The sequence below is a fragment of the Alexandromys fortis genome, unplaced genomic scaffold (assembly GCF_014885135.2).
Source record: "Alexandromys fortis isolate MF-2015 unplaced genomic scaffold, M_Fortis_MF-2015_v1.1 scaffold_26, whole genome shotgun sequence".
Lineage (NCBI taxonomy): Eukaryota > Metazoa > Chordata > Mammalia > Rodentia > Cricetidae > Alexandromys > Alexandromys fortis.
The window spans coordinates 12965728-12978398 of record NW_026067894.1 but is presented as its reverse complement, the minus strand read 5'-3'; the positions used below and the strand labels follow the sequence as shown (position 1 = coordinate 12978398).

Genomic DNA, 12671 nt, shown 5'->3' with positions numbered 1-12671 from the left:
CCATCACCATCACCACCACCATCATCACTACCATCACTATTATCATCATCACTACCATCATCATCATCACTACCACCATCACTACCATCACCACCATCACTACCATCACCATCACCACTACCATTATCACCATCATCACTACCATCACTATCATCATCATCACTACCATCACCATCACCACCATCACTATCCTCACCACCATCATCACTACCATTGCCATCACCACCATCACTACCATCGCCATCACCACTGTTGAATGTGGAGTGGCGGGGCTACGTTCCTGGCACCCGGCCGCCCACACGGCTAGCTTTATACCCGAAATAATTACACGGAAACTGTATTCTTTTAAACACTGCCTGGCCCATTAGTTCCAGCCTCTTATTGGCTAGCTCTTACATATTGACCTAACCCATTTCTAATAATCTGTGTAGCCCATCACCACCATTATCCTCACCATTACCACCGTCATCACCATTGCCTGAGGTTTAGTATATTAACAATGATCTTCAACCATCACTTCTAAACAATCCCAGAGCATTTCTGTAGCCCTGAAAGGAAATCAAGTACCAATTGCACTCATTCTCCACCTCCCCTACTTGCCCCCAGCCTCTGGCAATCACTCATCTTCCAGTCCCCATGGACTTGCCCTTGTCTGCAGTTCATACAAGTGAAACCTTAGGCCATGTGGTGTTCTGTCTGATGGACTCACCCGGTGTCAGTTTGAGTCCGCGCTGTGCTGTGTACCGGCTAGTCCATTTCTTCATACACCCGTCACACAGTGATGGCTGTGTCACCTTCATTATGGAGCTACTGTGGCTAATGCTGGGGTGGAGAGTCACCTGCAAGCTCTGGTGTCCCTTTTGTTGTCCGTCCTCAAGAGCATATATCCAGAAATGAAATCACCATTGTCTCACTTTCTTTAACGAACAACCAAACTTCTTCCCCAAAGCGGATTCCCCACTGCCTAGTCAGTGGCATGCTTGTGTCAGAATATGGGATGTGTTTTTGCCCAATGGCCAGGGCAGTTACAGCTGCTAGGCCCAGAGATCATGATGCTAAGATATAAAGATTACCCATTCACATCCAGATAAGCTGTCTGCCCTGCTGGGTTGACCAGGCAGTTGTACATGTCAGAATCTTTTTGAGGATGACTGAGTAGAGACCAGGCGCACAGCCCTCTCACTGCCTGAGGAGCATCGCCTCCTGACAGTGTAGGTCCATAGCACTGGTCGTCCACGGCTTCCCTTCCCTGGCCCATTAACTACCTGGCATTTTGTCATTTAGTAAGTTTGATAATGGGGGTGGTATTTGGGGGCCCTGGGAACAGAATGCCAGCAGGGAGTAGAAACAGGAATGAGGTAGAGATTGGTGTGTGGAGGAATGCCGAATGACCCTTGGTGTTCTTGCACAGGGACAACAGTGCCTGCCCTGCTGAACAGCACCTCCAACCAGCTCTACCTCCACTTCTACTCTGACATCAGCGTGTCCGCTGCTGGCTTCCACCTGGAATACAAAAGTGAGAATCCAGGGTCGTGGCCGTGTGTGGGTTTCTCGGTGGGAGGAAATGGTGGCTGACTCCCCACCCTCTGTGGATTTGGGGCTGTGCCCACTCCTTCACACTTAAGGCTACCACTGACTGGAGAAAGATACTAAGGGTTAGAGAAGGCTTGAAACCCTCTCAAGTTTGCATATTCAACCATGGGACAAGGACTCAGATAGAGAGGCCTTGGGAGTCTGCAACCAAGGTGTCCTGATGCTGAGCTCAATAGGTGAGCGAAACATCCCAAGCCCCTGAAGTGACACCCCCTGTTCCAGCTTTGATCTGATGAGCCTCCATATTATACATTCTGACTTCCTCTGTATGCCGGGGTGAACAGGAGGCCTAGGAAGGCACAAGCCTTGGATCCCAAGAAGCCAACAGCATCCTCTGCCTCTGTCACCTTAACCAACCAGTCTTGCCCATCTTTCTCTCTCCCTCTCTGTGTTGTCTAGCGGTGGGCCTGAGCAGTTGTCCCGAACCAGCTGTACCCAGTAACGGAGTGAAGACAGGCGAGCGCTACTTGGTGAATGACGTGGTCTCTTTCCAGTGTGAGCCAGGATACGCCCTTCAGGTACCCATCCCCACCAAAATAACCCCAGGGCAGGGAACAGGAGTCCCCTGAGTGCATTACCCAATCCCTTACCGGCAAAGCTGCAGCCTGGTTACGGGTGAAGCCTCCCTATCCCCTGGGGACAGCTATCCACTCCTGGAACTATTCTCACAAAAATAAACTTTGTTGATGGTGAGGGCCCTGGACAATCCAGCCTGGAATGTGTTCCTGCAAAGTCGGCTTTGATTGGACTTTGGGAAAATTTAATTTCCCTTTGAGGGCCATGAGGGAATTTAGTAATTAGAGGAAACTCACAAGGAAACCTCTTGTAATGAGAATTCTTTAGTGATGGTTGTTAGTAAGTGGTCTCTCCCGCCCCAAATTACCTCTCTTTCTGTCTTACCTCAAATCCCACGATGATCTCATGCATCTGGATGTCTTGTCTCTTAATGTGAGGTCTAGAGCAAGCCCCCGTTCCGGGTTAGGTGTATAATTGTGCCCCTGGGGACCTCTAGCCCGCTACTGTTCTGATTTCTCCAGGGCCATGCCCACATCTCCTGCATGCCTGGAACTGTGCGCCGATGGAACTACCCTCCTCCACTCTGCATTGGTAAGAGAACTGGACTTTAGAATCCACTAGAGTCCCAATCCCTGGGGATCAGAGCTCTCTGCTATACTGCTGAGTTCAGGTTCAAGTCAAAAAAAAAAAAATCCAGTGTTCTGGATTTGTTCCAAGTCAGTAGTTCCTGAAAGACATTTGTGCAATTTCTAACTCTCATTCAAAGCTGTCCAGACTTCTGGAAGGTTCTACCCGCCAACTGAAAAATCACAAGAAGCTTGTCCACTTGAGAATATCATGAGGGCCATTGTGGACTCATATAAGCAGCCAGACCCCAGAAGGCAATTTTAGGTACATTGGGCTTTCCCCATGACTTTGTCAAAGTGCAGACGAAAACACCTGCTTCAGTTGTCAAGGGTTGCACATAAATTAAGAACTCGGTGTCTTTTTACTGCTTAACCTATGCTAGGCAATGTTGAGGAAATTAACAAAATTAAGGAAAGACAGGGGTACCTCAGAGCATTTGGTCAGGTCAAGAAAGCAGGAAACAAACAGTGATTGGGTGTCTACTAAATGCCAGACTCCAGTTTCCCATTGCATACCTCCAGTGGGGGTTCGTAAGTGTGTGGGTGTGGGTGTGGGTGGGTGGGTATGTATGTGTATGTGTGTGTCTGTGTGTGTGTGCATGTGTGTTATACACTTGGTGTGGGGGGTGTGCCTATGCATATCTTCCTCAATCGCTCTCCACGTTTTTTTTGAGTCAGAGTCTCTCCCTAAACCCAGAGCTCACCTGTTGCTCTAGGTTGGCTGACCAATGAGCTCTAAGAGTCCTCCTCTCCCTGCCCCTCAGCACTAGGCTACAGGGATATCACTGCTCTTGGCTTTTACGTAGATGCTGGACATTCACACTCAGGTTCTCACAGCAAGCCCCTTACCAAGTGAGACATCTTCCCCAGCCCAGAAATCTGTCTTCAGAGATTAAAGAGAGGTGGGAATGTAAAGGGTCAGCCATGCCGGGCTGACAGCATCCCCTTGTCCCCCAGAAAGTTAGTGAGTCAAGGGAATGCCACATTCTGTGCTTGCTCTCCCAGAGAGAGCAGGTTGGATACGGGAAATTCTAGGCATCACAGTGGTTCCCCGAGATGGGAGCTGTTCTTAGCGTCATTTTGCTGTTCTGGCAACTGGGCTGGGGAGGGGCGTACATTTCCCCCACGGTCCCTCAGGAAGTGGAGTGGGAACTGTGATGTAAGTGGCGGCACTATTCCACCCCAGTGTGCTTCCTACTCATTTTCTGCCCAGAAAAATACTGGTCTGGACCTTGGCGTTTTCTTCCCTGAACACCTGGGCCTCCGTGGCCAATTAGCCCCTTCCTGCTCACACAGTCTTTCCTCGGAGAACGTGAAACCTAAAATCATTTTCAGCTGGGCAGCTACTGAGGCACCCCAGCAACCTGAAATCAGATATCTCCAGATCCTCCCTCAGTGCTGAGTGGTCATGGTGAACCTCGGTGGCAGGCCATCCTTCCCCGTAGAGGACAGATCTGGGAAGAGTCTGGCACAGTGGCAAGCACTCAGAGAGGACAGGATGTGTGCCGCTCTCTTCTCTTTCCTGTGTCCTTTGCTCTCGTGAAGACCGGGTTGGAGAGGAAGGAGAGAGGGGTGGGCTGTCATGTAAGGACTGGAAGAGTCAGACTTCTGGAGCAGAGCTTTGCCACTTCCTGCATGGCCTTGATGAGGTCATCAACCTGTGGAGGGCGTGGTCAAGGCTGACACTCCTGGATGGCCTGCTGCTGTGCTTCAGTCCCGAGTTTACATTGCTCAGTTTACCTGGGTGTACCGATGTTCAGAGAGACCTGCTGGGGTTCTCAGAGGGGTTTGTGACTCAAGGAACGTTTAAAACTGGGACTCTGCGTGCTCGAAGAGCCCCACCCTCTCCTCGATTTCCTAACCCAACTGCTCTCCTTGTCACAGCTCAATGTGGGGGAGAAGTGGAAGAGATGGAGGGGGTGATCCTGAGCCCTGGTTTCCCAGGCAACTACCCCAGTAACATGGACTGTTCCTGGAAGATCGTGCTGCCTGTGGGCTTTGGTGAGTCTGCAACCCCCAGAGTGACATGGGCTTGGAGCCCAGACCTGGACTAACTCAGCTATCTGTCCAATCCCAGCTAAGCTCGGCGCCAGCACCGCCCTCCCCTCTGGCTCATGGGGTGCTGTCTTGTTCAATCTCGGGGGAAAGGAAGAAATTAAGTGAAAGGGGAGGAAAGCTTAGGGGTTACTTTGATTTGAGCCCCAAACTAAACCCAGGGGTACAGAATAAGAAACTCAACTTGAGCTGTAGCTGAGGGTACAGCTCAGGGCTAGAGAGCGTGCCTTGTGCAAGACACATGGTTCCATCTTCAGGACCATTTAATAAAAAGAAAAGGAAAGAAATTGCCTGGAATAAAAGAAAAGGAAAGCCGTTTTGCTGAGACCAGGCTGCAAGTTGTGCTTTTAACTCCCTATCCCATTTATCATCCTAATTAAATTGAGCCAAGGTCAATATGAAATTGAGTTGGCATTCTTCACGGACACATTCTAGCTGGCCTGGAGATGGGGAGAACAGAGATGGGCTATGCCAGGTGTGGGGGTTGTTGGCTGTGAAGGATGTTAGTCTAGGTACAAATTTTAATTGCTTTCAATTCATGTACTGGCAATATAATATAACCTTGGTTATCTGTGCCAAAGAGATGGTGGCTTTGGCCGACAAGGTACGGATGGGCTGTCCATGGGGGTCCTTTGGCCCAATTCTGCTCTGTCCCTAGGAAGAGACCTCTCCTGGGGATTCCTCTTTTTTATACATTTGTGTTAGCATAATCTCTACAAAGCAATGCGTTTGACTGTGATGCAAACAAACTTTGCGATAGCCACGCCCCACTGGATGTTGCCCCTCATCTCCTCTCTCTCCTTGAGGATTATAGAACCTCTCAGTCTGCTAGCCTCCTTGTGAAGACCGCTTGTTTGATCATCTGTTATAGGTCCCAAGTATGTCTTCTGATAAGGGACAGCCATGGTCCCGCTGGCCTTTAAATCAGAATGGAGGGGAGGGGGACAGTGGCGTGACCCTCAAAGGCTAGAGTCTAGTGTCTCGTACCATCTCTTGAAGGGAACTCGGGAAAGTGGAGACAGCTTTGGCAGCCTCAGCCGAGTCTAGGTTTGAGACACCAAGAAAGGAGGGCCAGAGTCCCTTTTGCTCTGACTTCAAGCTTGGGACCAAAGACCCTGTGGAGACAAAGGGCAGGCGAGAGTAACACACAGGCAAACAGGACTTTAAGTGGGGTAGCTGCCAGCTATGAGTCCCTTGTATTCAGCCACCAAAGCACGCTGTCTCTAATGGGCCCGCTGCAGATCCAGCAGCACCGCGGGATCTCTGGCTTTCCAGTGGCTCCGGCTCCCTCTCTCTCATCCAGAATGCAAGGGGTTCTGCAGTTACACGCCCCTGCTGCAAGGGGGCGAACACAGCCCCGTTCTTTCCACGCAGCTCAAGAACCCAGGGTTGGGCCCACAGGCTGCCTGCTGCTCTCCCACACGGGAGGCTGCACAGGCAAGCAAAGCAGAGCCCTACAGACGATGACTCAGAGAAGAAGTCTGAGGTGTGGAAGTATGTGCTAATGGGAGGAGAACGAGCCGAGGAGGTGGATGGTGCCCAGGATGGGATCGTGTAGCGCATGGAAACGGACAGGAAACGGAGGGTCTGCAGCATCGCAGGTCTAGCCTTCGCTCTTAACATAGCAAGGTGCACAGACATTTGCACATACGTGTTCATTCTATCACACTCGCAAATACAGATGAGCACATTTTCAAATCGCAGTATGTGACTTCATCACAAAGAGATCTTTAGTAACAGCTTGGTGCTCGTGGGCACGAGGACCATCCCGCCTTGTTCATCCAGGACCATGCCTAGCAGGGCACAAGCCCATGGCATATGCTCATCCGGTATTAGCAAACAAATATGTGTTCTTCCAGGCCCTTAAAATAGAAAAATTGCAATGGATGTCTACATTTTTCTATTTCCAGTGTCTATTTTTTCCGACCTGATTTTTCTCAGTTAACAATGTAATGTGGGGACCTTTGTTATACATGGTGAATAGGTTTCTTTGGAGAGCATTTTCCAACAGCAATCCAATTTTGAAAACCCTTGTCTGTAAACAAATACCCGTGTTGCTGTTCCAACCTCACTTCTCCGTGGCTTATGTAAATATGTACCCTAGGGGCTTAATTAAATCCATGTCCCCTGACAGGTGGCTAAGAGATCTTGATTAACCCACCAAAGTCCCGAAGGGTAAACTTCATTTGGCTTCTCAGTGGATTAGATGGTACAATATACACTTCCGATCCATGTCCTTCTGAATCACCTAAAGATTCTTAGAAAATACCATCAAGAAAGGTCATGTGTGCCCTCTGACTCAATGGGGTAATTACTTTTTAACTAAACATTTATTCTAGGGGGAAAACCTATCTTTATATCAATACTAGACATGATTCAAATGAAATCAAATCTTGACCCCGAAGTTGGCTTCCCATAAAGTCAAATAGACTTGGGGTGGGACTCAGAAATAACTGGTGTCTCTGTTGCTGGATGAAAAGTCTGTTGACTTTCTGACCCTTCCTGATGGCCAGAGCAGGGAACTAGATGGGCAAAACTCAGAACCGCCCTGGGAGACCTGCGTGGGTTGGGGCTTTGGTGGTGGGGACTCTGGACCCTGAGACACTGTAGCGGGACATGCTGCCAGAAGCAGGACTGTATGGCTTTGGGCACTGTGTGCCTCTGTCCTTCTCCTAGGTGCTCACATCCAGTTTTTGAACTTCTCTACGGAGCCTAACCACGACTTCTTAGAAATCCGGAGTGGTCCCTCCGAGACCAGCCGCATGATGGGCAGGTTCAGCGGGAGCGAGCTGCCGGGCTCCCTGCTCTCCACGTCCCACGATACTATTGTGTATTTCCACAGCGACCATTCCCAGAACCGGCCAGGTTTCAAGCTGGAGTACCAGGGTAAGGATGAAAGTATCATGGCGGCACCACTGTCATGGTGGCCGCTGTCGGACCCGCGTCTGGCCCACAGCTACCTATCTCCCCGTCCTTCTGCCTGGGAAGAAATGCCAGAAGGGCTGAGGGGCAGCAGGTCTCTCTGTGGAGGCTTCTGGTTGGAAGTAGCCACTGTAACAAATGCTGCAAGCCAGCAGGAAGCTGAAGCTGTTAGCTCGATTCGGGAAATAACCAGGCCAGCTTAAAGATAAACAATTATATTTTTAATTATTCTAAGGGGAAACTCATGCCACAAGAATGGGAAGTCAGAGTCCCTCTGTGTTTGGCGGGAATCTCCCAGAGCGCTCGCACCTGGTCCATCCCAGTTTTCTTCCTGGGCTCCGGGTATCCACGCCTTAACTAGGCTCCCCTTCTTAAAGGTGATTGGTTAACAGAGCTTCCCCCCCCCATCAGGAAGTTCATAGGTAACAGAAACTCTTTCCTCCCTCTTCTGGGGGCTGAATCACAAGCCTGGGAGAGGCTGCTCTGTGGCTCATGGCGGCACCCTCCTGCTGTGTCCGGGTTTGGTAGATGGAGTGAAGGCTCTCTAAGGCCTCCTCTGTAGGGAGCCTAGTCCAGCCCTCCAGGAAGACCTAAGGACTTGCCATCTCCAGACGCCCTCCCATTAGGGGATGAGGCTTCAGTGTGTGGTACTGGCTGAGGGAACATGCAGGCTATGTCACATGTCATGGGAGTCACATTGCTCTCGCAAACCCACTCATCCCCTTCATGGAGGGAGTTTAGTTCAATGTGTTATCTTCCGTCCAGCCGGCATTGCATCCCACTGTAGGTGCGGTCTTGCAGTTTCCTGTGTTCAAAGTTAATCTTCAGTTATACAGATAATTCACTAACACATTCTCCTTGTTAAAAAACAACCAAGAAAAAACGGCAGTGGGGCAGGATTATTTCCCAGAGACAACCCCTAATTTTTAATTCATTCATTCATTCTTCCTTTCATCTTCTTCCTTCCTTTCTTTTTTCTCCCTTCCTTTCTTTATTTCGTGTGTGTGTGTATGTGTGTTTACACCTTGGAAGAAAATGTAAAGTTTTTGGTCACATATGTTTTTAGTATAGAAAGAGTACCGTGCAATGTGTATTCTGAGAGCCTTGGCTTTTTCATCCCTGTGACCAGGAGTCCCTTCCTTGTCAGATAAGAATACTTAGCAAGAACTAGGCCTCTCATTCTGGAACAACCATAAAGTGTGTCCCCTGAGGTAGGCACATTTGAAATGGTTGCACAGGGGAGGCCTGCGTGTGAGCATGGCAGGCTCATACTGCAGGGTGCCAAGAGCTTGGCCTCCTCAAACCGTGCCACCTTGTTGGTACTGACCAGGTAGCCGCACCCATGGAAGGGGAGGGGTTCTCTCAGAAACTGCTCCTGTGAAGAGTGTCTGTGACTGAGGAGGGGAGGATGGAGGACCGACGAGTCAGGACACATCAGTAGTCATCCTGTCACGATGGTCTGTCATGGAAGACAAACGTGATTCCAGTTGCATAGATCCATGCTCTGGCTGGAACAGATGTGGTCCCCCATCACACACACTGCCGCCATCACTTCCGAGTCTGTTTGTTGGGAGACTGTTCCAGAGTACCAGAGACCCTGTGACTCGAACAACAGCTCCAGGGATGGAAGCGGGAGCACGAGTAAGGTGTTGGAGGCCAGGTTTCTTTCTTCTGAGGGTTCTAAGGATCTGCTCCGGGTGGGGGGAATGGATCTGGGTGGTTTTAGACATCATCAGCCTTGTGTCAGTTTGCAGAATCATCACCCAGTCCCTGACTTCATCTTCAGATGGCACCCATCTTCAAAACTCTAGTTAGCCACCCCCATTGATACATAATTATTGTACATAGGTATGGAATACAGTGGGATGTTTCAAGACAAGAACATTGTGTTTGATATTAAATCAAGGTGGCTCGTAGTCCCATCATCCTAACATTCACATTTTATTTGATGTGGTTAACGTTCAAAATGTCCTCTCTTGCATGCTGAGAAAAGGAATCGTCCGTGCTATTGGTGAAAGGGTAAATGAGTAGACATCATGGAATGTACTAGGGAGGACCCCCAAGCTCCCCCTTTTATAGTGACACCAGCCCCACCAGATCGCCATCCACCCCACAGCCATTCGGGTTTATGTGAAATGGTCAGAGGTCCTCTCTCCACATAAGTCACTTCCTGACACTCGTGAGTGTGCAGAGGCAGTTGAGCCAGTGCTCCCCTCCGACACTTCTCTCTCATAATGTTGACAACACCACTGGCTCCTGGATTCCCCACAAGGGACCCAGCCCCTCCCACCCACACGGCTGCCACCCTGTATCAGAGAACATCCTCGCCCCTGCTGAACCTGCCCTGCCTGAGGTCTCCAACTGTCCCTCTGAGGAGTCAAGGACAACAAAATGGGTCAGCCTTTCTGTGATCAGGACCTGCCTTCTGCTCCCTTGAGTCACAAGTCCGCCTGTGTGTCACTCAGCATCAGGCCACCTGCTCCTTCGCGGGCCGAAGCTCAACTTTCATTAAGGTTTCTTGCTGTGATGGTCCCGGCCTCTCAGCCTAGGGAGTCTCTAGTGCCAGAGGCCCAGCTGCTTCCACTGAGGCCTCTAATTCGTGATAGATGCAAATGATTCTCTCTGACCAACTGGCCTCATGCGCCGGAGTTGTTCAGTATAAACAGGCTCTGAGCTCTGAGCGCCCCCCCCCCCGCCCCACACACAGACACTGTGCTTCCTCTCCAGAGAAAATGGGCTTTGGGTCTCCAGTTTGTAGAGGATCCACCTGTCCCCACTGAGGCTGTCTATGTGGACCCCAGTTCTCTTGATTTCCTTAACTTTTTTGGGGGAACAATCCAGCTCTTTCTCCTCAAAATTCTTCCAGCTGGACAGACCAGCATCTCTAGGCAGCTGCTTCCTCTGTCTTTCCATAGGCATACACTTCCAGAAAATGGTTACTGGTAGCTAAGTTTGCTTGCTCTTAACTTACTCCAAAGCTCAATAGGTAAAATTCTTGCCACTCAAGCCTGGCACTGGGAGTGGGGGGGGGGTCGTCAAAGCAGGAAGATCGCAGGAGCTCATTGGCCAACCAGTCTACTCAACAGCTGAGCTCTGGGTTCAGTGAGAGGTCTGGTCTCGAAATGTGGTAGACACCTGAATTGGCCTCAGACCTACACACACACGTGCACACACACACATGCACAAACATGCGCACACGAGCACGCACACACACACTGTAACTTCAGAATTTATCTTTCCCTCTGAGGCACCTTCTATGACTCCCAGATCTGTCTTGGAATGAAAAGAATCCCTCACTGAAGTTTCTCCCTTTTGGAAACGCTGCTTCTTCAAGTGACTCTTGCCACTCTTGTCAAAGCTACTCTGGCTTTTGACTCGTGGCTGCTCCCTTCAGTCCCCTTGCTGTCTGTCTTCAGGCCACAGAACTTGAACCGAGGCTTCTTATGCAGCCTACCTGGGCATCAGGATCCTACCTCCTCCAAGGCATCATGGGCAAAGCACCCAAAGGCACTCCACTGACAGGGCCACCTCTCCTTAGCCCACCCATGCCGGTGGTGGCTCCTCGGTTCCTTGAAAGATGCAGTCACCTCAGTGATTTCTGTGTGGGGGTGGTGTGTGTATGTGTACGTGTGCATGCACACATGAGCACATGTGTGTATTGCAGGTGTGCATGTATGTGTGTGTGTGTACAGATGCCAGAAGATCAGCTTCTGTGTCATCCACCATGCATCAGGTACTGTGTGCCCCTTTTTGAGACCAGGTCTCTCATGGCTTGGGTCTCACCAAGTAGACCTGATGGTTAATAAGCTCAAGGGTCTGTCTGTCTGTCACTGCGTCCTCAGTATTGGAATTACAGATGCACACTGCTACTAATCCTGGCAAAAAGGAAGGAAGGAAGGAAGGAAGGAAGGAAGGAAGGAAGGAAGGAAGGAAGGAAGGAAGGAAGGAGACAGGCAGGCAGGCGAGCCCACATAGATCCTGGCTTTCAAACTCAGGTCCTCCTGCTTTCAGAGCAAACAAACTGAGCTTTCTCCCCCAAGCTTCTCCAAAAGTGATTTCTGGTGAAACGTGCGTGTTTTCCCACCGAAACAGCCCTCCATAGTGTCAAATGGAAACGCAGAACCCAGCCACCACTGCGGAGCGGGCATGGAGGAACCGTTAGCCTGGAGGTCACAGTTATTCTTATTGCATGTGATAAATCATCCGGTTCCACAGAGCGTCGTTCAGCTCAGCTGTTCCTACTGAGTGCTGCCGCTGTGGAAACAGCCCATCTCCGTCTTCTGCCAGTTCCCTGTGTAGAGAGCGCCCAATTACTGCCACAAAGAATATTCTTCATCCAGTATACCCAATTAGTCAGAGGCGTTGCTCTGTGGTACCCACTCAGCCAGTGCCTTGGCTGACTCTGCCTGCTGGACAGGCCTCAGCCGTTGCCGTGAGGGCAGCTTTCCTACTCCTCCAAGGAGCATCCCTGTATGGCAGTCACATATGCCTCCCCGCAAAGCTCCCATCTTGGCTGTAGATTTAACTTACCCCCCCTAAATGTTTTCAAGGGTTCTAACTTGGCAGAGCTGGAAAGGCCCCCATTTACCTCTTCATCTCACTGTTTCTGTTTGTGACCTAGAGTCAAGCAACATGGAGACACCTAGACTAATGCCTGACCCCGAGAAGATGTTCAGTGACCAGAAGTTCCCCTGTCAGTATATTCCTTGAGCCTCTCTTCCCAGTGGAACTAAGAACAATCAGTAACGTTTATGGGGGTCCTCCCACAGCCAGTGTCATGCAAAGGGCTACAAGATATCATTGCACTCAGTCCTCGTAACAACTACAAGAAGTGGGGGGGCATAGAGAAGTTGAGGGATTTATCCAAAGCCAACAACCAGTCAGGTCTGTAGGTGGAGTGCCACCACCTGGGCGCCACAGTCTTCCATTTGGGAAGAAATGCCCCAGAAAGAATAAAGT

At 50.2% G+C, this 12671-nt stretch overlaps 1 protein-coding gene across 1 annotated transcript in view; it reads left to right on the top strand.

The window, feature by feature from the left end:
* The window catches only part of Csmd2 (CUB and Sushi multiple domains 2), a 549310-nt gene that overhangs the window by 461713 nt on the left and 74926 nt on the right, over positions 1-12671 (top strand). Inside the window, exons 37-41 of the mRNA XM_050156211.1 lie at positions 1412-1516; positions 1993-2111; positions 2631-2700; positions 4620-4736; positions 7467-7676. Coding sequence (XP_050012168.1) covers positions 1412-1516; positions 1993-2111; positions 2631-2700; positions 4620-4736; positions 7467-7676 — 621 coding nt within the window. The remainder of the gene's footprint in view (positions 1-1411; positions 1517-1992; positions 2112-2630; positions 2701-4619; positions 4737-7466; positions 7677-12671) is intronic.